The 26,860-nt window shown below is 40.9% G+C and overlaps 1 protein-coding gene across 1 annotated transcript; it reads left to right on the top strand.

Moving 5' to 3' along the window:
• The first annotated feature begins 14,230 nt into the window (after positions 1-14,230).
• Positions 14,231-15,103, top strand: OTUD6A (OTU deubiquitinase 6A). The gene has a single exon (XM_068963058.1). The coding sequence runs from the start codon at positions 14,231-14,233 to the stop codon at positions 15,101-15,103; it is 873 nt and encodes a 290-aa protein (XP_068819159.1).
• Positions 15,104-26,860: the final 11,757 nt, after the last annotated feature.

The raw sequence follows: 26,860 nt of genomic DNA, 5'->3' as shown, positions 1-26,860 counted from the left end.
CGGGAACCTAGTGGAACAGAAACTCTCAACCCTGTCCAGGAGTAATGAGGAGTCCCCCTTTGGGATCAGTCGAGGCTAAGTGAGAAACCTAGACTTCTACCGCCACCTGGTAGTAATGGTGTGACAGCCCTCTTCCTTACTGGTGGCAGTGTCAGAGAAGGCCAGCTAAAATAGATAGTTTAAGTGAGATTCAGAGTCTCACTTATCCCAGTGACATAATACCCAAATGCCCAGATTGCAAACAAATAACACTCAAGAACCAGATGATCTCAAACTGAATTTTAAAAAAAGACAATAGATAGATGCCCAAACCAAGATGACAGAGATGTTAGAATTATCTGATAAAAAACTTTAAAAAGATCATTATAAAAATGTTTCAGCAACAAATGTGCCCAAAAAAAGTGGGAAAAGAGAGAAAATCCCAGCAAAGAAAGGGAAAGAGAAAAAGAGAAAGTTTCAAAATAGAAATAGAAGATATAAAGAAGAACCAAAGGAAAATTTAAGAACTAAAATACAATAACCCATACTAAAACCTCAATAGAGGGATTTCCTTAGGCTGTCCAATGGTTAAGACTCCACCTTTCAAAGCAGGGGGTAAGGGTTGAGATCCCATATGTTGCAGGGTATGGGCAAAAAAAAATTTTTAACTCAATGGGTAGGCTCAATAAGGAATGGAAAGGACAGAAGAAAAAATATCATGAAGTTGAAGACACAATAATAACAATTACCCTACCTGAACAACAGACTGGAGAGAAAACAAACTGAAAATAAAATGAATTGTAAGAATGAGAAGACAAGTCACACACTGGCAGACTATATTTGCAAAACACAAACATAATGAAAAGCTGATATCCAAAATACTAAAAGAATCATAAAACTGAATAATAAAATGAACAGCTCAGTTTAAAAATGAGCAAAATATCTGAACAGATACCTCTCCAAAAAAGATATTCAGAGGGCAAGTAAACATATGAAAAGATGTTCAACATCATATGTCATTAAGGAATTGCAAATTAAAATTAGAATGACCAAAATCCAAAATACTGAAAACATCCAAATACTTGCGTGGATATGGAGCAACAGGGACTCTGATTCATTTCTTGCAGGAGTGCAAAATGGTATAGACATTTTGGAAGATAGTCTGATGGTTTCATAAAAAACTAAACATAGTCTTAGCATCCAATCCATCAATCATGCTCCTTGGCATTTACCCAAAGGAGTTGAAAACTTAGATCCACACACAAAAGCCTCACATGAATGGCTTTAGCTGTTTTATTCATAATGCCCCAAACTTGGAAGCTCCAAGATAACCTCAGTAGGTAATGGATAAACAAACTGCAGTACATCCAGACAATGGAATATTATTCAGTGCCAAAAAGAAATGAACTATCAAGCCATGGAAAAATATGGGGGAACTATAAGTGCATATTGTTAAGTCAAAGAAGCCAATATGAAAAGGCCTCACATTGTAAGACTCCAATTATATGACATTCTGCAAAAAGTAAAGGATCAATATGAAGAAGTAAAAGGATCAATAGTTGCAAAGGGTTAGAGGGGAAAGAGGGCTGGAAAGGTAAAGCACAGAAGATTTTTAGGGCAGTGAAACTATTCTGTAAGATACTTTAATGATGGATACATGTCATTATACACTTTACCAAATGAATGGAATGTACAACACCAAAAGTGAATGCTAATATCAATCAGATTTGGGGTGATAATGATGCATCAGTTTAGGTTCATTGATTGTAACAAAGGTACCACTCTGCTGCAGAATATTAGTTGGGGGGCAGAGGATACAGGAACACTATATAATTTTCCTTTCAATTTTGCTGTAAACCTAAAACTGCTCTAAAAAACACAGTCTATTAATTTTTAAAAACTGAACAGAGATTCAGGGACCTGTGAGACAACAACAAAGTATCTAAAGTTCCTAGCAGAGTCCCAAAAAAAGAGTAGAAAAGGTATGGGGCTGAAAAAGTACTCAAAGTATGGCTGAAAATGTCTCAAATTTTGTAAGATATAAACCTACAGGGGCTTCTCTGGTGGCTCAGTGGTAAAAATCTGCCTGCAATGCAGGAGCCGCGGGAGGCTGGGTTTGATCCCTGGGTCAGGAAGAACCCCTAGAGGAGGGCACGGCAACTGACTCCAGTATTTTTGCCTGGAGAATCCCATGGACAGGGGAACCTGGTGGGCTATAGTCCATAGGGTCACACAGAGTCAGACACGACTAAAGTGACTTAGCACATAAATCTACAGATCCAAGCAGCTGAGCAAAACCCAAATGGGATCAAACCCAAAGAAATGCACACAAGATACCTCATTGTCAAATATCAGAAAATTAAAGACAAATAAACTCCTTCATGGATCACAACCTTGTTGTGGTGAAGCAGCTTGTGTAACTCAATGAATCTATGAGCCATACCCTGCAGGGCCACCCAAGACAGACAGGTCATAATGAAGAGTTCTGACAAAATGTGGTTCACTGGAGAAGGGAACGGTAAGCCACTCCAGTGTTCTTGCCTAGAGAATCCCATGAAGAGTATGAAAACGCAAAGTTATGACACCAGAAGATAAGCCCCCTCAGGTAAGAAGGCATCCAACATTCTACTGGGGAAGACCGGACAGCAGTTACTAATAGCTCCAGAAAGAATGAAGCAGCTGAGCCAAAGAAGAAACGACATAAGTTGTGGATGTATCTGGTGGTGAAAGTAAAGTCCGATGCTATAAAGTACAATACTGCATAGGAATCTGGAATGTTAGGTCCATGAATCAAAGTAAATTGGATGTGGTCGGGCAGGAGATGGCAACACTGAACACCAATGTCTTAGGAGTCAGTGAACTGAAATGGATGGGAATGGGCAGATTTAATTCAGATGACCATAATATTTACTACTGTGGGCAAGAATCCCTAAGAAGAAGTGGAGTAACCCTCATAGTCAACAAAAGAGTTCAAGATGCAGTATTTGGGTACAATCTCAAATACAACAGAATGATCTCAGTTTGTTTCCAAGGCAAATCATTCAACATCACAGTAATACAAGTCTATGCCCCAGCCACTGATGCCCAAGAAGCTGAAGTGAACTGGCTCTATGAAGACATACAACATCTTCTAGAACTAACACCAAAAAATATCCTTTTCATCATAGGGGATTTGAATGCAAAAGTAGGAAGTCAAGAGATACCCAGAATGACAGGCAAGGTTGGCCTTGGAGTACAAAATGAAGCAGAAAAAATGGCTAACAGAGTTTTGTTAAGAGAACACACTGGTCATAGCAAACATTCTGTTCAACAACACCAGAGATGAGTGACTCTACACATGGACATCACCAGATGGCCAATATTGAAATCAGATTGATTATGTTCTTTGCAGCCAAAGATGGAAAAACTCTATACAGTCAGCTAAAACAAGACCTGGAGCTGACTGTGGCTCAGATCGTAAGCTCCTTATTGCAAAATTCAGGCTTAAATTGAAAAAGGTAGGGAAAACCACTATGCCATTCAGGTACGACCTAAATCAAATCCCTTATACAGTGGCAGTGGTGAATAGATTTGAGGAATTCGATCTGGTAGACAGAGTGCCTAAAGAACTATGGACAGAGGTCCATAACATTGTACAAGAGGCAGTAACCAAGACCATCCCCAAGAAAAAGGACTGCAAGAAGGCAAAGAGTGATTGTCAGAGAAGGCTTTACAAATGCCGAGGAAAGAAGAGAAGAGAAAGGCAAGGGGAAAAGGGAAAGATATACCCAACTGGATGCAGAGTTCCAGAGAATAGCAAGGAGAGATAAGAAGGCCTTCTTAAATGAACAATGCAAAGAAATAGAGGAAAACAATAGAATGGGAAAGACTAGAGGTCTCTTCAAGAAAATTGGAGATATCAAGGGAACATTTCATGCAAGGATGGTCACGATAAAGGACAGAAATGGTAAGGGACCTAACAGAAGCAGAAAAGATTAAGAAGAGGTGTCAAGAAACCACAGTAGAACTATGTTGCTGCTGCTGCTAAGTCACTTCAGTTGTGTCCGACTCTGTGCAACCCCATAGATGGCAGCCCACCAGGCTCCTCTGTCCCTGGGATTCTCCAGGCAAGAATACTGGAGTGGGTTGCCATCTCTTTCTCCAATGCATGAAAGTGAAAAGTGAAAGTGAAGTCACTTAGTCATGTCTGACTCTTAGTGACCCCTTGGACTGTAGCCTACCAGGCTCCTCCATCCATGGGATTCTCCAGGCAAGAGTACTGGAGTGGGTTGCTAAAAGGGTCTTAATGACCTGGATAACCAAGATGGTATGGTCACTCACTTAGAGCCAGACATGATAGAGTGTGAAGTCAAGTAGGCCTTAGGAAGCAACAGTACGAACAAAGCTAGTGGAGGGGATAGAATTCCAGCTGTGTTATTTCAAATCCTAAAAGATGATGCTGTGAAAGTGCTGCACTCATATGTCAGCAAATTCGGAAAACTCACCAGTGGCCACAGGACTAGAAAAGGTCAGTTTTCATTCCAATATCAAGAAAGGACAATGACAAAAAATGTTCAAGCTACATGCTAGCAAGGTTATACTCAAAATCCTTCAAGCCAGGCTTCAGTAGTGTGTGAACCAAGAACTTCCAGATGTACATGCTGGGTTTCAAAAAGGCAGAGGAATTCAGCAACACATCAAAAAGCTCATACACCATGATCAAGTTGGGTTTATTCCAGGGATGCAAATCAATCAATGTGATATACCATATTAACAAATTGAAAGAGAAAGACCATATGATAATCTCAATAGAGGCAGAAAGAGCCTTTGACAAAATTCAGCACCCATTTATGATTTAAACTCTTCAAAGAATGGGCACAGAAGGAACTTACCTCAACATAGTAAAGGCCATATATGATAAGCCTACAGCAAACACTCAATGGTGAAGCACTGAAAGCATTCCCCCTAAGATCAGGAACAAGACAATGGTGTCCACATTCCCCACTATTATTCAACATAGTTCTGGAAGTCCTAGCTACAGCAATCAGAGAAGAAAAAGAAATAAAAGGAATCCAGATTGGAAAAGAAAAAGTAAAGCTCTCACTGTTGCAGATGACATGATGCTGTACATAGAAAACCCTAAAGATACTATCAGAAAATTACTAGAGCTAATCAGTGAATTTAGCAAAGTTGCAGGATACAAAATTGATACACAGAAATCACTCGCATTTCTACATACTAACAATGAAAAATCAGAAAGAGAAATTAAGGACTCAATCCTATTCACCATTGCAGCAAAAAGAATTAAGTATCTAGGAATAAACTTACCTAAGGAGACAAAAGGACTGTACACAGAAAATTATAAGACACTAATGAAAGAAATCAAAGATGACATAAACAGATGGAGAGATATTCCATGTTCCTGGGTAGGAAGAATCAATATTGTGAAAATGACTATACTACCAAATGCAATCTACAGATTCAATGCAATCCCTATCAAATTACCAATGGCATTTTTCACAGAACTAAAACAAAAAATTTCACAATTCATATGGAAACACAAAAGACCCTGAATAACCAAAGCAGTCTTGAGAAAGAAGAATGGAGCTGGAGGAATCAACCTTCCTGACTTCAGGTTATACTACAAAGCTACAGTCATTAAGACAGTATGGTACTGGCACAAAAACAGAAATATAGATCAATGGAACAAGATAGAAAGCCCAGAAATAAACCCATGCACCTATGGATACCCTACTTCTCACAAAGGAAGCAAGAACATACAATGAGGCAAAGACAGCCTCTTCAATAAATGTTGCTGGGAAAACTGGACAGCTACACGTAGAAGAATGAAATTAGAAGACTTCCTAACACCATACACAAAGATAAACTCAAAATGGATTAAAGATCTAAATGTAAGACCAGAAACTATAAACTCTTAGAGGAAAACATAGGTAGAACACTCGATGACATAAATCAAAGCAAGATCCTCTATGACCCACCTCTTAGAGTAATGGAAATGAAAACAAAAGTAAACAAGTGGGACCTGATTAAACTGAAAACTTTTTGCACAGCAAAGGAAACTATAAGCAAGGTGAAAAGACAGTCCTCAGAACGGGAGAAAATAATATCAAATGAAACAACTGACAAAGGATTCATTTCCAAAATATACAAACAGCTCATACAAGTCAATACCAGAAAAACAAACAACCCAATCAAAAAGTGGGGAAAAGACTTAAACAGACATTTCTCCAAAGAAGACATACAGATGACTAACAAACACACGAAAAGATGCTCAACGTCGCTCACTGTTGGGGAGATGCAAATCAAAACTACAATGGTAGTTTCTGACCTCACACCAGTGAGAATGGCCCTCATCAAAAAGTCTACAAACAATAAATGCTGGAGAGGGTGTGGAGAAAAGGGAACACTCTTGCACTGTTGGTGGGAATGTAAATTGATGCAGTCACTATGGAAGACGGTATGGAGATTCCTTAAAAAACTAGCAATAAAACCATCATATGACCCACCAATCCCACTCATAGGCATATACTCTGAGGAAACAAAAATTGAAAAAGACCATGTATCCCATTGTTCACTGCATCGCTATTTACAATAGCTAGAACATGGAAGCAAACTAGATGTCCATTGACAGATGAATGGATAAAGAAGTTGTGGTACATATACACAATGGAATATTACTCAGCCATAAAAAGGAATGCATTTGAGTCAGTTCTAACAAGGTGGATGAACCTAGAGCCTCTTATACAGAGTGAAGTGAGTTAAAGAGAAAGATAAATATAGTATTCTAATGCACATATATGGAATCTAGAAAAATGGTACTGAAGAATTTATTTATAGGGCAGCAATGGAGAAACAGACACAGAGAATAGACTTATGGACATGGGGAGAGGGGAGGAGAGGGTGAGATGTATGGAAAGAGTAACATGGAAACTTACATTACCATATGTAAACTAGATAGCCAACAGGGATTTTCTGTATGGCTCAGGAAACTCAAACAGGTGCTCTGTATCAACCTAGATGGGTGGGATGGGGAAGAAGATGGGAGGGAGGCTCAAAAGGGAGGGGATATATGTATACGTATGGCTGATTCATGTTGAGGTTTGACAGAAAACAACAAAAGTCTATAAAGCAATTATCCTTCAATTAAAAAAATAAATATATATTTTTTAAAGGCATAGGAACCAGAGCTCAAATTGTCAACATTCACAAGATCATGGAGAAGGCAAGTGAGTTCCAGAAAAACATCTACTCTGCTTCATTGATTACTTCAAAAGCCTTTTACTGTGTGGACCACAACAAACTGTGAGAAATTCTTAGAAATGGAAGTACCAAACCACCTTACCTGTCTCCTGAGAAACTTGTATATGGGTCAAGAAGCAACAGTTAAAACTGGACATGGAACAACTGACTGATTCAAAATTGGGGAAAGAGTATGACAAGGCTGTATATTGTCACTCTGTTTATTCAACTTATATGCTTTGTACATCATGAGAAATACCAGGCTGGATGAATCACAAGCTGGAATCAAGATTGCCAGGAGAAATATCAACAACCTCAGTTGTGTAGATGATACCACTCTAATGGCAGAAAGTGAAGAGGAACTAAAGAGCCTCTGGATGAAGGTGGAAGAGGAGAGTGAAAAAGCTGCTTGAAATTCAACATTCAAAAAACTAAGATCATGGCATCCAGTCCCATCACTTCATGGCAAATAGAAGGGGGATAAGCAGAAACAGTGACAAACTTTATTTTCTTGGGCTACAAAATCACTGTGGACAGTGACTGCAGCCATAAAATTGAAAGGTGCTTGCTCCTTGAAAGGAAGGCTGTGACAAACCTAGACAGCATGTTAAAAAGTAGAGATATCACTTTGCCAACAAAGGTCCATATAATCAAAGCTATGGTTTTTCCAGTAGTCATGTATGGATGTGAGAATTGGACCATAAAGAAGGCTGAGTGCCAAAGAATTGATGCTTTTGAAATGTGGTGCTAGAGAGGACTCTTGAGCATCCCTTGGACTGTGAGGAGATCCAACCAGTCCATCTTAAAGGAAACCAACCCTGAACATTCATTGGAAGTGCTGTTGCTGAAGCCTAAGCTCCAATACTTTGAGCACCTGATGTGAAGAACCAACTCATTGGAAAAGACCCTGATGCTAGGAGAGATTGAAGGCAAAAGAAGAAGCCAGCAGAAGATGAGATGGTTAGATAGCATCACCGACTCAGTGGACATGAATTTGAGCAAACTCTGGGAGATAGTTGAGGACAAAAGAGCCTGGTGTGCCACCATCCAAGGGGTCACAAAGAGTCAGGTGCAACTTAGCTACTGAAATACAACAAAGACAAATTAAAAATGTTGAAAGCAGAGAGAGAAACAACATCCTATCATCCTAACAATAATGGAAAATAATTCAAAAAACAATAAATTTACCATCAGAAGCCATAAAGGTCAACAAAAAATGACATGACATTTTTCAAGTATTGAAAGAAAAGAATTGTGAATTCACCTACCTCCAGAGAAAATACCCCTAAGAAATGAATAAAGGGGAAATCAGGACATTCTCAGATGAAGGAAAACCAAGAGAATTTTTTCAAAGAGACCTACCTGAAAGAATGACTGAATGATGTTCTCTGAACTGTAAAGATAAAGGAAGAAATTCTGGAAAATCAGGAAGAAAAAAAAAAAAAACATGATAAGCAAAAGTATGGTAAGCAAAATGGACTCTCCTTCTCCCCTTGAGTTGTCAATTATGTTTGAAGATTGAGGCAAAAATTAGAAAACTAATACGGTTTTCAGTGTATATAGAGGACACAAGACAGTTGTATTATAAATGGGTGAGGGTAAAGGGATGACAAAATCATAGATTTTGGTAATACACACATATGTGTGCACGCAGATGCACACACTATAAATGTACCTAGAGCAACCACTAAAGAAGTTATACAAAGAGATACACTCAGAAACACTATACAGGCATACCTCATTTTATTGCACTTTACAGATACAGCATTTTTTACAGATTGAAGGTTTGTGGCCACCTTGCATTCAGCAAGTATATTGGCCCCATTTTTCCAACAGCATTTGCTCACTCCATGTCTCTGTATCACATTTTGTTAATTATTATAATATTTCAAACTTTTCATTATTATTATATTTGTTATGGTGATCTGTAATCAGTAATCTTTGATATTATTACAGAAAGATTATACCTTGATGAAGGCTCAGACGATGCTTAGCATTTTTTACCACTAAAGGATTTTTAAAAGTAATGTACATACATTGTTTTTTCAGACATTATGCTATAGACTACAGTATAGTGTAAACATAACTTTTATATGCACTAAGAAACCAAAAAATTGGTGTCACTCACTTTATTGCAGTATTCACTTTATTGTGGTGATCTGGAATGAAACCTGCAATATCTATGAGGCATACCTGTAGATAAATCAAAATTGAATTCTAAAAAATGTTTGAGTAATCCAAAGGAAGGGAAGAAAATAAAACAAAGAAGCACAAAACAAACAGAAAACAAAACGTTAGTGTCAGACTTAAGCCCTAACATGTCAATAATTCCCTTAAACGTAAGTGATCTATATACACCAGTTAAAAGATAAAGAGTGACAGAGTAGATTAAAAAACATGACCCAACTACATGCTATTTACAAAAAAGGTCACTTCAAATATAATGATATTGGAAAGTTGAAAGTAAAGGGATAGAAATATATATATCATCCAAACATTAATAAAGAATGGTTACATTAATGTCAAATAAAGATTTTAGAGCAAAGAAAATTACTGGAGACAGAGGAGGCATTACATAATGATAAAAGGGTGAATTCACCAAAAAAAAAAAAAATCCTAAATGTGTAAGATTTACAACAGAGGTGCAAAATATGTGAAGCAAATCTTGATAAAAATGAAAAGAAAAATAGAAAAACTAGAATTACAATTAGAGACTTCAAAACACCTCTGAATTTAACAGAAAATCAGGAAGGATATAGAAGTCAACAATACTATCAATGGAATCTAAACAACATGTATAGAACACATCATCCAACCATAACAGAAAATACATTATTTTCAAGTGCCTTTTGAATATATGTCAAGATAGAACATATTCTGGGCCATAAACAATCCCCCAAGGTTAAATCAGAATAGGCAATGGCAACCCACTCCAGTACTCTTGCCTGGAAAATCCCATGGACGGAGGAGCCTGGTAGGCTGTAGTCCATGGGGTCGCGAAGAGTCAGACACGACTGAGCGACATCACTTTCACTTTTCACTTTCATGCATTGGAGAAGGAAATGGCAACCCACTCCAGTGTTCTTGCCTGGAGAATCCCAGGGATGGGGGAGCCTGGTGGGCTGATGTCTATGGGGTCACACAGAGTCAGACATGACTGAAGCGACTTAGCAGCAGCAGCATAGGCTTTTATCAATATATCAGAACTTGTGAGATACAGTTAAAGCAGTACTGAGAAGGAGATTTATGGCACTAAATGTATATACATTAGAAAAAGAGGAAAAGCCTGAAATGAATTATCTAAGCTCCCACCTAAAAAGAACAGTGACCTACACCCAAAGCAAGCAGAGAGAAGAAAAACTGAGAGCAGAAATAAGTGAAATTGAAAACAGAAAAGCAATAGGGGAAATCAGTGACACTCTGAGCTGGTTCTTTCAAAAGATAATAAAATTGACAAATATCTAAAAAGACTGACAAAGAACAAATAATGTAAGAGGGAAGACATACATTACTAACATCAGGAATAAAGCAGGGAAAAGCACCACAGATCCTATACACATCAAACCGTAATAATGGAATACAAAGAAACCAACTCTACACACATAAATTTGATTATTTAGATGAAACAGACCAATGCCTCCAAAAAACATAAACTATCAAAATCCACCCAATATGAAATACATAATTTGATTAGCCTCACAACTATTAAGGAAAATAATTTTGTAATTTTAATGCTTCCCCAACAGTAATTTTTTGGCCCAGATGTTTTCACTGAAGAATCCTACCAAACACTGAAATAATTAACACTGAGGCTACATAATCTCTTCTAGAAAAACAGAAGAGGAGGGAACACTTTAAAATTCATTTTATGAAGCTAATACTACCCTAATAGCAAAACTAAACAAAACAGTACTGAACAAGAAAACTACAGGCAAATATCTCTCATGAAGGTAGGTTTTCAAATCTTTAATAAAATATTAGCAAATAAAATTAAGCAATGTATATAAAGAATTATAAACCATGACCAAGTTGAGTTTATTCCTGGAATTCAGGACTGGTTCAGTACTTGACAATCCATCAATGTAATCCACCATGTTAACAGACTAAAGAAGAAAAATCACACAAACAGTTCAATTGATGCAGAAAAAACATTTGACAAAATTCAATGCCCATTCATATTTTTAAAAACTCTCAGAAGAATAGAAACAGAGGGTAATTTCCTCAAGTTGATAAAGATCATCTACCAAAACAAAAGCAAAAACCCTACCACTAATAACATATATAATGTGGAGAGATGAGATGCTTTGCCCAAGGTCCAGAACAAAGCAAGTCTGCCTACACTCACCACTCTCATTCAATATAGTGCTAGAAGTTATAAACAGTGCAACAATAAGGCAAAAGGGGAAATGAAAGGATATAGATTGAAAAAAAAGAAATAAAACTGTCCTTATTCACAGATGACATGATCCTCTACAAAGATAATTCCAAAGAATCTATGCACACCCCCCCCAAAAAAAAACCCACCTAGAAATTGTAAGTCAGTTGAACAAGGTCATAGAATACGAGATGAACATACAAAAGTCAACTGTATTTCTACATACTAGCAATGCACATGTGAACACCAAAATTAAAATACAGCACCATTTACAGTCACTCAAAAAATGAAATGCTTAGTATAAATCTAACAAAATATGTACAGGACATAAATGTTGAAAATTATAAAATATTCATAAAAAAATGAAATTTAAATAAATATACCCAGGTGTTCATAGATTGGAAAACTAAACATAGTAAAGATGTCATTTCTCCTCAAAATGATATATGGCTCTAACATGATTCCTATGAAAATCCTAGCAAGATTTTTTGTAGATATAGACAATATTATTCTAAAATTTATATGCAAACACAAAGGATTTAGAATAGCTAAAACAATTTTGAAAAAGAATAAAGTTGAAGGAAAGGGTCTAACTATATTCAAGACTTATTCCATAGTAATTAATACTGTATAGTGTTGGAGGAAGGATAGACACATTGATCAATGGAACAGAATAGAGAATGAAGAAATAGATGTACAAAACTATGGTTAACTGGTTTTCTACAAAAATGCAAAACCAGTTCAATGGAGGAAGCAGACTTTCCAGCAAATGATGCTGGAGCAATTGGACAACCACAGGTAAAAGAATGAACCTTGGCTTAAACCTCAAACTTTACATGAAAATAAACACAAAAGAGACCACAGATTTAAATCTAAAACCTAAAGTTGTAAAACTTTTAGTAAAAAACAGGGCAAATTATTTGGGATCTAGGTTTATTTGGGATCAAAGAGTTCTTGACATCAAAACCATGACTTATGGAGGAAAAATTTGGTAAGTTGAACTTTATCAAAATTGGAAACTTTTGCCTGAGAAACACCAAGAGATAAAAAGACAAGTTACAATGTGGGAGAAAATACTTGAAAGGCACATATCCAACAAAGAACAAGTATTTAAAATATAGAAAAAAAACTTTCAAAACTCAATGTCAAAAAAAAAAAAAACCGTTCAGTTATAAAATGGGCAAATAACAAAGATTTAACCCAAGAGGATATGGCACAGATGGCAAATGGGCACATGAAAAGATGAACATGACTAGCCACCAGGGAAACACAAATTAAAACCACAGGGAGATGTCACTACACATATATCAGAATGACTAAAATAAAAAAAAAGTTTAAGACAACATCAAATGCTGGTGAGGATGCAAAGAAACTGGATCCTGTATACACTGCTGGTGAGAATGCACAATGGTATAGCCGCTCTGGAAAACAGCTTCTTAAAAAATTGAACATGCACTTGTAATATGACTCAGAAATTGCACTCCTGGGTATTTTCCCCAAAGAAATGAAGACTTGTACTCACAAAAAATATCTATATATGGATGTTTATAGAAGGGGTTGTAACAACCCAAAGCTGAAATATATACATGCCATGGAATACTACTTAGCAATAAAAAGGACTTAAGTTTTTGATACATGTAACAACTTGGACAAAATGTCCACTTCTCTCATTTGCAACAAGGAGGAGGTTGTCTCAGAAGCCTTTTGGTTTGGGAATTCAAGATACAGGTGGGCAGAGTAGGGCAGGATGGGAGTATATTTGAACAGTTTAAGGGTTTAATTTCATTTTATTTTTTAGAACTTTTAGAGATTCAGAATAATCGTAAGTAAATGGCTTGACAAATGCCAATTGTTGTGCTTTGTGGGCATCCTAAGGAGCCCATTTTGGAAGCTTGGAACTGAGGAGAAGGGGAATTTAGGATGGGTGCATTCTGTTGGCACAAGCGGAAGTCTGCTTAACTGTAGTGAATGAGTGAATGAGAGCGGCTGTTTCTCACACTGAGATGGGACAGGGTGGATTTGAGGCATAAACTGAAAGGACTCTGTGTTCCCAGGACCATAAGGAAATGTCTTTGTTTTGACACACAAAATTAAGTGTTCATCAGTCAAGGGAACGAAAGAACTGGAGAGAGACAAGTTGCCTCCAGAACACAAGGAGCAATGGGAAGTCCAGTGTCAGAGCACACTCAGCTAACAATATTTGTCATGTGATTCTCAAGCATGACCAGTGTCTGCCTTGTGTTCAGGCTAGGATGTGAAGTAGGCAGTTGAGTCTGTGAAAACTCTCCAAAAATTCAATAGTCACACATAACAGTACAAAGGTGGGACTTTTAAGCGGGAATTAGAACCCAGCTCAAAACGGAAGCACCCGTTGCTACGGGGTCTGGTGAGGGCATATGAAGGGTCTCCCAACAGCCAATCGTAGCGCCAGACGTGTTCAGGGGGCGTAACCATGGAGAGACATGGGCCAATGGCAGAGAGGACCGTGAATAGGGTGAGCGCTGTAGCTCTCGAGGAGAGCAGAGTGCAGTGGACAGGGGAGGTTGAAGAACTCTAGCTAGGTTGGCGGTTGGACTGTTGACTAAACGGTAGTAGTACTTAAGCTGCCACCAAACTTCTCGCCTGCCATTAAAGATCATGGAAGATTCACGGAGTGAACAACAGCGGATGTTACGACGCCACAACCGCGAGAAGAAAGAGCTACAGGCCCGTATTCAGCTCATGAAGAGTTCGGTCCCCAAGAGCGACAAGAAGAAAAGAAAGCAGTTGAATCTCGACGTGGCCCGCCTTGAGGCCGAGATGGAGCAGAAGCACCAGCAGGAGCTGGAGAAGTTCCAAGGTTTCCCTGATACCAGCAACGTTGATTCTGTCACTGAAAGTCTAGCCAAGATGGATCTCGAGAACCAGCCTCCGTGCTTCTCCAGGGCACAGAGAAAGCGCGAAAGAAGGGCAGCCCTCGAGAGAGCACGCCAGGAGAGGATTGCGGAGGCTGACATGGAGTATCTGGCCAGCTTCCGCCAAGACGAGGAAGAGAAGCTCAGCGCCATCCTGGGGGCCAAGCATCTAGAGATGAAGGATATGCCAACTGATAGCCACTGCATGTATCGTGCCATCCAGGACCAACTGGTGTTCTCCGTGACTGTGGAGAGCCTGCGGAGACGCACCGCCGAGTACATGCGGAAGCACGTCGATGATTTCTTGCCTTTCTTCAACGACCTCGAACCCGGTGACGCCTACAGCCGCGACTACTTCTTGAGCTACTGCGACGACATCGTGGGCAGTGCATCGTGGGGAGGCCAGCTGGAGCTGAGAGCCCTGTCACACGTCCTGCAGACCCCCATCGAGGTGATCCAGGCTGACTCGCCAGCCGTCGTCATTGGAGAGGAGTACACCAGGAAGCCGCTAATCCTGGTCTACGTGCGCTACACCTGCAACTTCGGGGCGCACTACAACTCCGTGAAGCCGCAGGAGGCCGGCGCCGCTGGAGGCGCAGCCCCTCGTCTCTTCTAGGCCTGCCTTTGCCATCGCTGTGGCCGTTGCCACCGGAGCCGAAGCCGGCGCTACCGCGTCTCCTCAGTAGGCTCTGTTTTCTTTTTTCCTTCGGTTTTCTTGTTTGTTTTTTTTCTTCATTTTACTTAGAGCTCACCCCCTCCCTCTCTGCCCTCCACCCCCTACCTACCCCCCTCGCTCTTCTATCCCCTACCATCTTCCCCGAGTTTTCTTAAGAGATCTGTATAGTCCTCTCTAAGGGGAGTGAGTTTGCCAAGTTTTCACCACTTCTTGCCTGAAGGGTCTCTCTCCCCAGCCCCCACCGTGAGGATTGGTCTTGTTGCAAATAACTGTGAGGCTCAAAAAATGGCAGCTTGGTTTGATGCAGTCTTCACCTTGGTGGGGGGGAATCGGTTTAGCTCAGAATCTTGCCGTTGTCCTGTGAATGTATTAATTATTTAAAGGAGCTGATGTGATCAAAATGATTTGTTTTGAGAATGACTTTTGCTTAGTTCTTTGGGGAAAAATGTACTGTGGGCTGTTGGAGGGGGTTGCTTTTCCCTTTACCTGGCTACTCAGGAGATGTCTCAAGTTACAAATAAGACCTCCTCTAGTATTTTGCTTTGTTTTTTCATAAAACCTTGTGTGGTTGCAAATTAATTGTAGTTTAGATGCTTGCTGAACTCTAATAGCATTTGTTAAATTTAGAAGTTAAATGTAACCATTAAGTATAGAAAATAGATTTATCTAAACTGATAAGCGCTCTAAGATGTGAAAGATCTTATTTATTTTGTTCTATCTACAACCGGTATGAAGTGTGAAAAATCTGAACTTAGTAATTTTCCTTAATTCTTAGAAATAACAAGTATTTTAAAAGATTTTAAAAATATTAAAGTAGTTGATTCTTGTTATATCTGCAACTGTTATGAAGCAAAAAAAAAAGTGAGCAATATACTTTTGTTGATATTTGAGACATGTTGTTATCTTGAATTTGCCCCAAAAAAAATAGTAAGAGTGAAATGATTTGCAATAAATTTAAAAATAACCTTTAGATCCTGTATTTCAGTGAGATTACTTACATTCATTTAAGAATTGTACACAGCAAATTTCTAAAATAAAATATATAACATCAGAAAATGTATGTGATGTGTTTAAAGAATAAAAGCAGTTTAAAAATACCTAGTTCTCTATTTTTGTATAGCTGGCTTAGTTCATATAGAGCTTGTATCCCAGAATCTACTTCAGCAAAGGAAGCCTGGAGGGTTAGGGAGTAGGAGTGAACGGGGAGGACACAGGAAAAGGTGAGGCTTTGGGGAGGAGGAATGGGCCTGCAGTCTTGGTGGCAGCCTGGAGTGGAATGCTTTCCAGGGAAGGATTTAGGGAGTAACAAGATGGTTGAGGCTATCCTGAGTTGATGTTTCACTCAGTGAAAACATGAAATGGCTTCAGTTAAGGGTGTTCTCATTGCTATGCATGAAAAAGAACTCCCACTTTCCAAAACTTGCCAGTCCAGGGCTAGTTGCAAGAGGGAAAGTACCACTGCTTTTTTTTTTCCTAAGGGTCAGGGGTCCTGTTTTCAAAATACAAATATGGAATCCTACCAGATTGCTCACTGTGTAAATGTGTGCATCAGTTACATTTTCATAGAGACAGCTGGCTGAGAAGAGGAAGTCCCCAAGAAAGCTAGGTATTTGGATGCATTGTGAGAAGAGAGCCTTTTATAGGGGTGAGAATGCTGGCTGGAGACAGAATAGGCCAGGAAGGGAGGCATAATCTGTAGAATGGGGCCTGGCTGGGAAGGAGGGTGAAAACTGGGGAAGGGGTCAGTCTAGGAGGATGAGTGGGACATGGCAGGGGAAAGGGGAACAGACAGAAGAAGGGGAGATGGCTAGTTAAGGGAACCTGGCACAGGGTGAAGAGGGAGGCCAGGCTAGGAAGGGGATAATGGGGTGGGACTGGTTAGGGAAGGAGACGTGGCTGATCAAGGGAAAGAGGCCTAGTTGAGTTAGGGGGCAAAGGATAAGAAAGGAATACTTGACTGATAAAGCAGGGAAAGACTGGGAACTGGCACCTGACCAGGGAAAGTCTGGCTAGGAAAGTAGGCTTAAGCTGGGGAACAGAGTGAAGCTGGGGAAAGAGGCCTGTCTTAGAAAAGGAGCACAGACTTGATAGGATGGCACAAGCTGAGGATAGGAGACTAGCCGGGATGGGGGGATTAGGAGGTGAAAATATCCTGGCAGGGAAAGGTGGCCTGCCTGGGGAGGGGTTCTGGCAAGGGAGTGGTGCCCGGGAGGGAGGGGACATCTGCCTAGGGAATGAGAGGGTAGTGAGAGGCTTGAATGCTGAGATCGACACAGGCTGGGCATGCAATATAGGTGGGTTGATGGACCTGGCTGGGAGAGGGGGCTTAGCAGGTGGGGAGAGCCTGCTAGGCAGGGATTCTGCCTGGGAACAAGGGTGTGTATCCTGACCGGTCCTGGCTGAGGGAGGCACATGGTTGAGGAAAAGGATCTAGCTGAGGGTGCGGGGCACAGGCTGGGGTTGGGGGAAGGTCTGGCTGAGGAGAGGGAATAAGCTAGGGAAGGAGTTTGGCTGAGGAAGGGGTACAACAGCTGAGGAAGAGGGCCTTCCTGGGAAGGAGGCCAGCCTGGGGAAATGAGCTTCAGTTTGGAGAGAGGCTGTAGGTTCTGGTGTGAGGAGAGCCTGGCTGGGGGGAGGGATCCAGATGGGAAAGAGTTGCCAGCTGGGGGCATGTGTGGGTGAAGGGTTCCTGGCAGGGAGAGGTCCCATGTTTAGGGAGGGACTTCACTGGTGATGGAGAGCTGAGAGGGGGATGCCTGCCTGGGGAAGGAGGCACTGGCTATGAAAGGCCGGTGAAGGGGAACTCCTTAGAAAAGTGGTCCAGCTGACAAGGGAAAGGACAGGCACAGGGACCTGGCTGTCAGAAGGAGGCCCCTTCTAAGGTAGGGGTCCCATGAGGGCAAGGGGACAAAGATTTGAAAAGGGGCCTTGGCTGGGGAAGAGTAGCCTGGCTAAGGAGGCTGTCAACAGGGTCGCAGATTTGGGGAGGAGCCTGGCTGGGTGAGGGTCCTATGAGCAGAAAGGTCCTACATGGGGAAGAAGATGGACTGGATTGAGGCCTGTCTGGGGAGGGGAGGCTGGGGCCATAGGATGATACAGAGGCCGGGCTGCGGCACAGAGTGGGAAAACTTCCAGGTAAGTGGTTAGAGGCTGGAGAGTTGGGCACAGGATAATAAGATGACTGGTTTAGAAAGGGGCAAATCCAAAGAAGGAGGCATAGGCCGAAGAAGAGGGTCTGGGTGAGAAAAGGGTCCTGGCTAGGCAAGGGGACATAAACTGGGAAAGAAAAACCATGTTGGGTCAGGGAGCCTGGGGACAGGCTCAGAGAAGGGAGCAGTAACACTCTGGGGCAAGGGCCTGGGTAGGGTTGCTGCAAAAGGGGATACTGGCTGGGAATGTGACTCAGCTGGGGAGAAGATCTAGGTGGGTATAGCGGAGGCCTGCCTACTAGGAGAAGGAAACCAGGCTGGAGAGCTAGACTTAGCCAGGGAAGCAGGCATAGGTAGCTGGGGTGGAAGGCATCAATGGACAAAGAGAGCCTGGATGAGGAGGGTCTGGCTGATTTTGAAGTACGGGCAGGTTATGGGCTTCTGATAGGGGACGGGTTATGTACTGGAGCAGGCTGCATAATGTGGGGAAATGGGACTACCTGGAGGGGGCAGTGGGGCTGGCTCCAAGGGTATGTAGACTGAGGAGCAGCATTTGGGAAGTGAGAAAGGAGGAACAGGCTGATGACAAGGACTAGGGGCCTGGTTGATATAGGGTATAATTGGTATAAGATGAAAAAAGGATTCCTGGCTTTTGGAGGAAGGCCTAGGGCGTGACACCTGGCTAGGGAAGATATCTGCACATAAAGTAGGGAGGGGCTGGGTAGAAATGGGGGAGGAAGGGTGCACTGGCCAAGGAAGGGGGCATGGGTGGAGCAGAGGCCCTGAGTGGAAAAGAGGGCTTAGGTTGGTGAAGAGGGCACTGTCTGGATAATGCGGGCCTTGCTGGGAGTGGGGGGGGGAGGGGCTGGTGCTGCCCACGGAATTCTTTGGCAGAAGGCATCAAACAAATCAGCAGAGTCCCATTTTACAGGTTTGTCCTTAAAGAAATAACTATTTCTGTCTTGGGAACCCTTAAGATCTTAATGGGTCTGTCCCAGCATCCTCCACTGGATTTGCCTTCTTCTGGAAGGACAGGGAAGAGTAAACCCAGGCCAGATCCCACCCAGGCCGAGAGCACAAAAAACAAGAGGCTTTCACTGTGGGATCTGGCAGGACAGAGGGAATTGCAGTCTGTCCCATTTTGTAACAGTGACCACAGTCACTAAGGACAGTGATTGTTCTGGGCAATTTTGTGTGCAAAAGCCATGGGGTACTGTTCCCAAAGGAATCCAATTCCAGAAGCAACTTCATTAATTTACTTATTATTCTTCATTCACTCATTATCATGTATTTTTGCCTTAGGAGCCAAAGACAAGGACATCTAACTGGATTTGAAGCCCAGTTCATCTATCCACTTCCTATTTTTGTGACTTGGATAAGTCATTGACTCTTTCTGGGCTTCAGTTTCCTCATCAGTGGCGTAGGACTGTTAATACTTTGTCTTAGAGGTATCTCTTGGGATGTTAGGTACATTAAATGAAAATACACATAAAATGTACAATAAATGTTAGTATCATTACCTAGGGGCCTAAGACTATGACTCTGTCAGGTATGGCTGCAACCACTCCTTCATTTTGTCTACAGTAACTTTTGGAGCCACTTAGCTTCTTTCCACAGGTCCCACAGTGGGAGCCAGAGCTCTTTGGTCTACAGTGTAAAAGCAAAAGCCACTGGAATTTACCAAAGTGCCCTCTTGGGGACAGGGTGGCCTATGTACAAGGACTCTTCAGGTCAGTCAGTATCTTCCTTCCAGGCTTTTTCTACACAAACACATAGACACACATATTGTAAAAAATCAAACTCGTACCATTCTATTCAAACTACTTTCTTTTCTTTTACCTAACAATACAATATAAGCGTTTCAGTTTGTCCTTAGTCTTCAATATGATGGTTTTAATGCCTGCATTCTAGCCTGTGAATGTGCCATGATTTATTTATTCTATTCTATTGTTGGACATTTAGATTGCTTTCAATTTCTCACTGCTATAAATATGTCATTGTAATATCCTTGTAGCTGAGTCCTTGTCTATATTTCTGATTATTTCCTTTTGATAAGATTTCTAGAAGTGATCTAGATCAAAAGGAGAGGCTTATAATGCATACTGGTAAATTGCCCTCCAGAAACAGTGCACCAATTTACACTCCCAGGAAATGAGAGTGTTATTTTTCCTTATAGTTGTGAACACTGAAAATTATCATCTTTGCTAATTTGTTAGGTGAGAAATGTTGTATTAGTTCACCCTTTGTTGATTACTACTAAGATGGAATATTCCTCTAAGTATTTATTAGCATGTATATTTCATTCCTGACCTTTGCGTAATTTTCTGAGTAAGTTTGTATTCTTCTTAGGGATTTTTAATAGGTCTTTTCACTTGTCATTCAGATTTTTAAACAATAATTTTTCCCATATATTATTAACCTTTCAGTTTTGCATATGCTAAAGTTTAAAATTGTAGTGCAGTCTGTCTATTGATCTTTTTCTTCATGGCTTCTGTCTTGTTATCATGCTTAGAAAGGGCCTCCCCATCCCTAGGTTGAATCAACATTTGTATACACTTTCTTTCAAGTTATTTATGCTTTCTGTTTATATTTAATACTAGCATATCCACCTGGAAATTATTTGGGTATAAGATAAAGACATAAATTGATTTTCTCCAATTACAGTAATTAAGCAGTTAGCCCAACACCACTTATTGAATAATCTACCATTTCACCACTGATTTGAAATGCCACCTTCCACATATATTCCTTTCTTAATGAGAGGGTAGATTGCTTTTCAGTCAGTCACACAGAATAGCTGCATTCCAGTGACCTCCATTTGAAACTGCCAGCTGTCTATTCATCCATTCACTTCATATTTATTAAGGAGAATGATGATAAACAATAGAGGTAGAGAGATAAAAAATCCAATCCTAGTGCTCACCATCCAGCAGAGGTGGCAGATAGGAAAATATAAATAAACAGAAAGTAGCATGACCAGTGCTGTGATGCAAGGAAGCACAGACGAAGGACACTTCATTAGACCTGGGGGTTGCAGGGAGGCTTAGGAGCAGCTCACAGGGAACACAGCCAGACCAGAGGCAGGAGTGACAGAACAGGGTGTCTCACATTCACTGGAGCTGGAGGATAGAGGTGAAAGGTAAGAGAGCTGTGGAAAAGAGGCTGCAGGGAGAAGCTAGCTGATCTCTCAGCTTTAGTAACCATCAGTTTTACCCATAATATTACAAATTAAGTAAATACAAATGAAATTAGATACCATTTTTCATCAGCCAGATTAGCAAAGAAGTCAAGTTTGATAATATGCTGTGTTCATGGGAGAATGCAGAAATGGGCATTCTCAAACATTGTTGATGATATGTAAACAGGAGGACAATTTGGCAATAGATACCAAGTATAAAGTGTGAAAAACCACTACATATATATATATATGTATATTTCATAGATATAAATATACTGTTTCCCTTGTACATGACTACAGAATATATTTTAAATGAGAAGACTGGTTGCTTTTGAGGAAGGGAACCAAGTTGCTGGGGAAAAGGATGGGTGGGGGCTTTGCACTGTGTAATATGTAAAACAGCTGAACTGTTTTGAACTATATGAATTCATAAATAAATCTAAATAAAATGCATGTAGCTTTTGACCTAGCAGTCTATATCCAGGGATCTATACTACAGATATACATATTGTGCAACAGTTATTTCAAGGTATTCATTACAGTGTTGTTTGTCAAAGCAAAAACCTAGATATAGCCTAAATATCTTCAGTAAGGACTAGCTGAGTAAATTTTGGATCATCCATATGAATTGTTTCCTCTAGGGAGAGGGAAAGAAATGGGTGAGTAGAAGGAGAAAGGTGTTGTGCTTTTAAACTATATACTTTGATATAGTTTAATTTTTTTTCTGTAAAGCTATACATCTCCTCATTCTCTCTCCCACTAGCCCCTGGCAACCAACATTCTACTTTCTGTCTCTCAAATTAACTACTCTATGTAACTCATATAAGTGGACTCATACAGTATTTGTCCTTTTGTTACTGGCTTACTTCACATAGCATAATGTCTTCAAGGCTCATGGACACTGTAACAGGTGTCAGAATTTCCTTTTTAAAGCTATTATTCCATTGTGGTATATACCACATTTTGTTTATAATGATATCACTGAATTTTTAAGTAGAAACTTTTACCTATGCATCCTCTAAAAAATAGAAAAAATGATTTCAAAACACTATTTCCTTTCTTCCTCTTCCTCTGCTGCTGCTGCTAAGTCGCTTCAGTCGTGTCCGACTCTGTGCGACCCCATAGACGGCAGCCCACCAGGCTCCCCCATCCCTGGGATTCTCCAGACAAGAACATTGGAGTGGGTTGCCATTTCCTTCTCCAGTGCATGAAAGGAAAAATGAAAGTGAAGTCGTCCAGTCATGTCCAACTCTTAGCGACCCCATGGATTGCAGCCCACCAGGCTCCTCCGTCCTGGGGTAATTTAAATAGCATAGGAATTATCTGTTTCTTGAAAGTTTGAAATAGTCCATTCACTTGTGAAACTAGGCCTGGGCCTTTTTATAAATGAGACTCTTTGGCAGTCAGGTACAGTCCTTGGAAGAAAAGCTATGTGATAAAAAAACAATCATAATTAATCTAAAATAGATAGGGACAAAAATTAGACAACAAAAATCAGGAGGTAAAGAATAAGTGTGAAATTTTTATTATCTCCCAGAGGGTATCAGAGATACCATTTCACTTTTGAAATTGAAAAATTGAGAATTAGAGGCTTAAGCATGGTGCTTACCATCATAAAAATAACTAGTAGAAACTAAAAGTAAATTGCCTATGCTCCCATTTAGAAGATTTTAAAAAAGAAGAAAAGAGAAAACTTAGCCCTTGGAGCAACAGATAGAAAACAAAGGAAACAGAAATAAACAGTGGACTGCCTTTTGTCATTGGGTAGGGGAGGGTGTGGGAGGAGCCAGGTAGCTTGTGCCTTTTTTTCCTGGTGTGTTTGTTTTTGTACTTTGGTTTAAATTATTTTGCCTATGGAGATACCAAGGTTGTGCTGTGCAACTGTGGCCTGTTCCTAGTTTGAAAAAGAAGACATTTTCTTATCTCATTTTGATTCTTTTTTCAGTGGTATCTCCTAGGGAGATTGTGCAAATGCACATTTACTCAACCATCAAGTCCCAACTTCACTCTGAATAGGAAAAATGTGCCCCCTAAATATGTTTGTGTGTGTGTGTTAGTCACTCAGTTGCGTCCAACTCTTTGCAAGGAGGTCTCCTGCATTGCAGGTGGATTCTTTACCGCCTGAGCCACCAGGGAAGCCCAAAATATGTTTATTGCTCCTGAATTAATCTTGCCAAAAACTGTTAACCACAGACCTAGATGATCTTTATAGGCCCTTCCAGTTCCCTCTGTGTCTGTTTTGGTCACCCCCACCTCTCTCTCTCTCACACACACACACATACACACATACACACACAAATTTAGGACCTGTCTCTGAACATTGTATATGATTCCTGCAACACCACATGGCAGAACCAACAGGGAAGCAGTTTTGATCATCAGAGCTAGTCAAAGATATGAAGAATCATTTCACGGTGGTGAGTTCTCCGTTATCGGAGGAGTGTGAGCCCAGGCTGGATAACCATCACCTCACAGAGGTTTTCAGGCCATTCAAGCATCTAATGGGAATTTAGAAGATCTCCACTTTAAGCAATTTGAAAATGAAATAGGTTTCTTTTAATGAGAGGTAGGGAGTGAGCCAGAAGAGAATCACAGAACCCCCAGGGCAGCTGGGCTGAGAGCTGGGGGAGTGCTGAAGGAGGTTTGCTAGGCCTTTTTTACTCAATTGAGTCCTCTTTCTAGAACCATAGAAATGTTAATCCCTCCTCCAAGCCCTAATCAGTCTTGAGTTGGGAACACAACAGTATTGGGTAGCTGCAGGAAGAGCCTAAGGTGGAGACACTACAATGGCAATATTGAGTCTAGCCCATGTTCCTAGGTGCAAAACTAGATTCAGCAGGCTTGGAGAGTTGCCCAAGGGACCTGTTCTAACGAATAGCCTAGAAACACTGGAATACATTCTTAAGTGTGTAAATAGTGCTTCTGAAATATTTGAGGGGCCTTGAAAACAGTTTAAGTACCTAATCAGTTCAACCAAATACATTAAGTATCTCTAATAGCAGGCACTGCTGGCTGTGTTGGGGCCCAGGAAGGCCAAGTGAGAAGCCCCAAAGTAATTAAGAGTGAGTTTGTGCTCTCCAAGGTGGCCTTACAGCCTCGGAGATGAGAACCATACAAATCCTAGTGACTGCCAACCCAAAGCCCACCCTTAAGTGCTGTGGTCCACCAAGAAGATGAGGAAATGAAATGGGAATGCCCTGGGCCAGCTTGGAGTGGGGAAAAAGAAGGAACTGGGAGCCTTGAAAGTTCAGCTCAGATTTAGGGGGAAAGCACTACAGGGAAAGGCATCCCAGGTTGTGAGGATCCCAGTAGGCAAATACCAGAAGTGGCAGTAGACAAGGCACGAAGTAAAGAAGGGTTGTTCACATCTGTTTCCGTCCATCCCCACAAAAGCCTTCAGTTTCCTTTTGGGGGTGCTATCCCTCTGTCACCCACTTGGGGTGAAAGTGGTTCATCCCCTAGGGCTCTCCCCTTTCAGGTCTGCCAATCAAAGCACTGATTCTCCCTGGCCACAGTGATTGGCTCAATGTGAATCTATGGCTTGGGCCCGTCCAATCAGAGTGAAGCCCATTGTTTGATGGGCACATGCACTTTTGAACCTGTGAGAAACAAAATCTGGAGCCCCAGCCATCTTAGGTCTGTTCAGTTGGGGGCTGGGGGACTGCAGTGACCAGGGCGGCTCGGGTGAAGCCACCATGGTATATCACCAAATTGAATCAGCTCCTGCTGCTGCTGCTGCTAAGTCGTTTCAGTCGTGTCCGACTCTGTGCGACCCCATAGACGGCAGCCCACCAGGCTCCTCCGTCCTGGGGTAATTTAAATAGCATAGGAATTATCTGTTTCATGAAAGTTTGAAATAGTCCATTCACTTGTGAAACTAGGCCTGGGCCTTTTTATAAATGAGACTCTTTGGCAGTCAGGTACAGTCCTTGGAAGAAAAGCTATGTGATAAAAAAACAATCATAATTAATCTAAAATAGATAGGGACAAAAATTAGACAACAAAAATCAGGAGGTAAAGAATAAGTGTGAAATTTTTATTATCTCCCAGAGGGTATCAGAGATACCATTTCACTTTTGAAATTGAAAAATTGAGAATTAGAGGCTTAAGCATGGTGCTTACCATCATAAAAATAACTAGTAGAAACTAAAAGTAAATTGCCTATGCTCCCATTTAGAAGATTTTAAAAAAGAAGAAAAGAGAAAACTTAGCCCTTGGAGCAACAGATAGAAAACAAAGGAAACAGAAATAAACAGTGGACTGCCTTTTGTCATTGGGTAGGGGAGGGTGTGGGAGGAGCCAGGTAGCTTGTGCCTTTTTTTCCTGGTGTGTTTGTTTTTGTACTTTGGTTTAAATTATTTTGCCTATGGAGATACCAAGGTTGTGCTGTGCAACTGTGGCCTGTTCCTAGTTTGAAAAAGAAGACATTTTCTTATCTCATTTTGATTCTTTTTTCAGTGGTATCTCCTAGGGAGATTGTGCAAATGCACATTTACTCAACCATCAAGTCCCAACTTCACTCTGAATAGGAAAAATGTGCCCCCTAAATATGTTTGTGTGTGTGTGTTAGTCACTCAGTTGCGTCCAACTCTTTGCAAGGAGGTCTCCTGCATTGCAGGTGGATTCTTTACCGCCTGAGCCACCAGGGAAGCCCAAAATATGTTTATTGCTCCTGAATTAATCTTGCCAAAAACTGTTAACCACAGACCTAGATGATCTTTATAGGCCCTTCCAGTTCCCTCTGTGTCTGTTTTGGTCACCCCCACCTCTCTCTCTCTCACACACACACACATACACACATACACACACAAATTTAGGACCTGTCTCTGAACATTGTATATGATTCCTGCAACACCACATGGCAGAACCAACAGGGAAGCAGTTTTGATCATCAGAGCTAGTCAAAGATATGAAGAATCATTTCACGGTGGTGAGTTCTCCGTTATCGGAGGAGTGTGAGCCCAGGCTGGATAACCATCACCTCACAGAGGTTTTCAGGCCATTCAAGCATCTAATGGGAATTTAGAAGATCTCCACTTTAAGCAATTTGAAAATGAAATAGGTTTCTTTTAATGAGAGGTAGGGAGTGAGCCAGAAGAGAATCACAGAACCCCCAGGGCAGCTGGGCTGAGAGCTGGGGGAGTGCTGAAGGAGGTTTGCTAGGCCTTTTTTACTCAATTGAGTCCTCTTTCTAGAACCATAGAAATGTTAATCCCTCCTCCAGGCCCTAATCAGTCTTGAGTTGGGAACACAACAGTATTGGGTAGCTGCAGGAAGAGCCTAAGGTGGAGACACTACAATGGCAATATTGAGTCTAGCCCATGTTCCTAGGTGCAAAACTAGATTCAGCAGGTTTGGAGAGTTGCCCAA

The sequence above is a fragment of the Capricornis sumatraensis genome, chromosome X (assembly GCF_032405125.1).
Source record: "Capricornis sumatraensis isolate serow.1 chromosome X, serow.2, whole genome shotgun sequence".
Taxonomy (NCBI): domain Eukaryota; kingdom Metazoa; phylum Chordata; class Mammalia; order Artiodactyla; family Bovidae; genus Capricornis; species Capricornis sumatraensis.
Note: the sequence above shows the minus strand (reverse complement) of the source record. Positions and strands in the feature narration are given on the sequence as shown.

Bases quoted from the DNA above. Each gene is read 5' to 3' on its own strand.
- OTUD6A (XM_068963058.1), top strand. From the start codon at position 14,231: ATGGAAGATTCACGGAGTGAACAACAGCGGATGTTACGACGCCACAAC.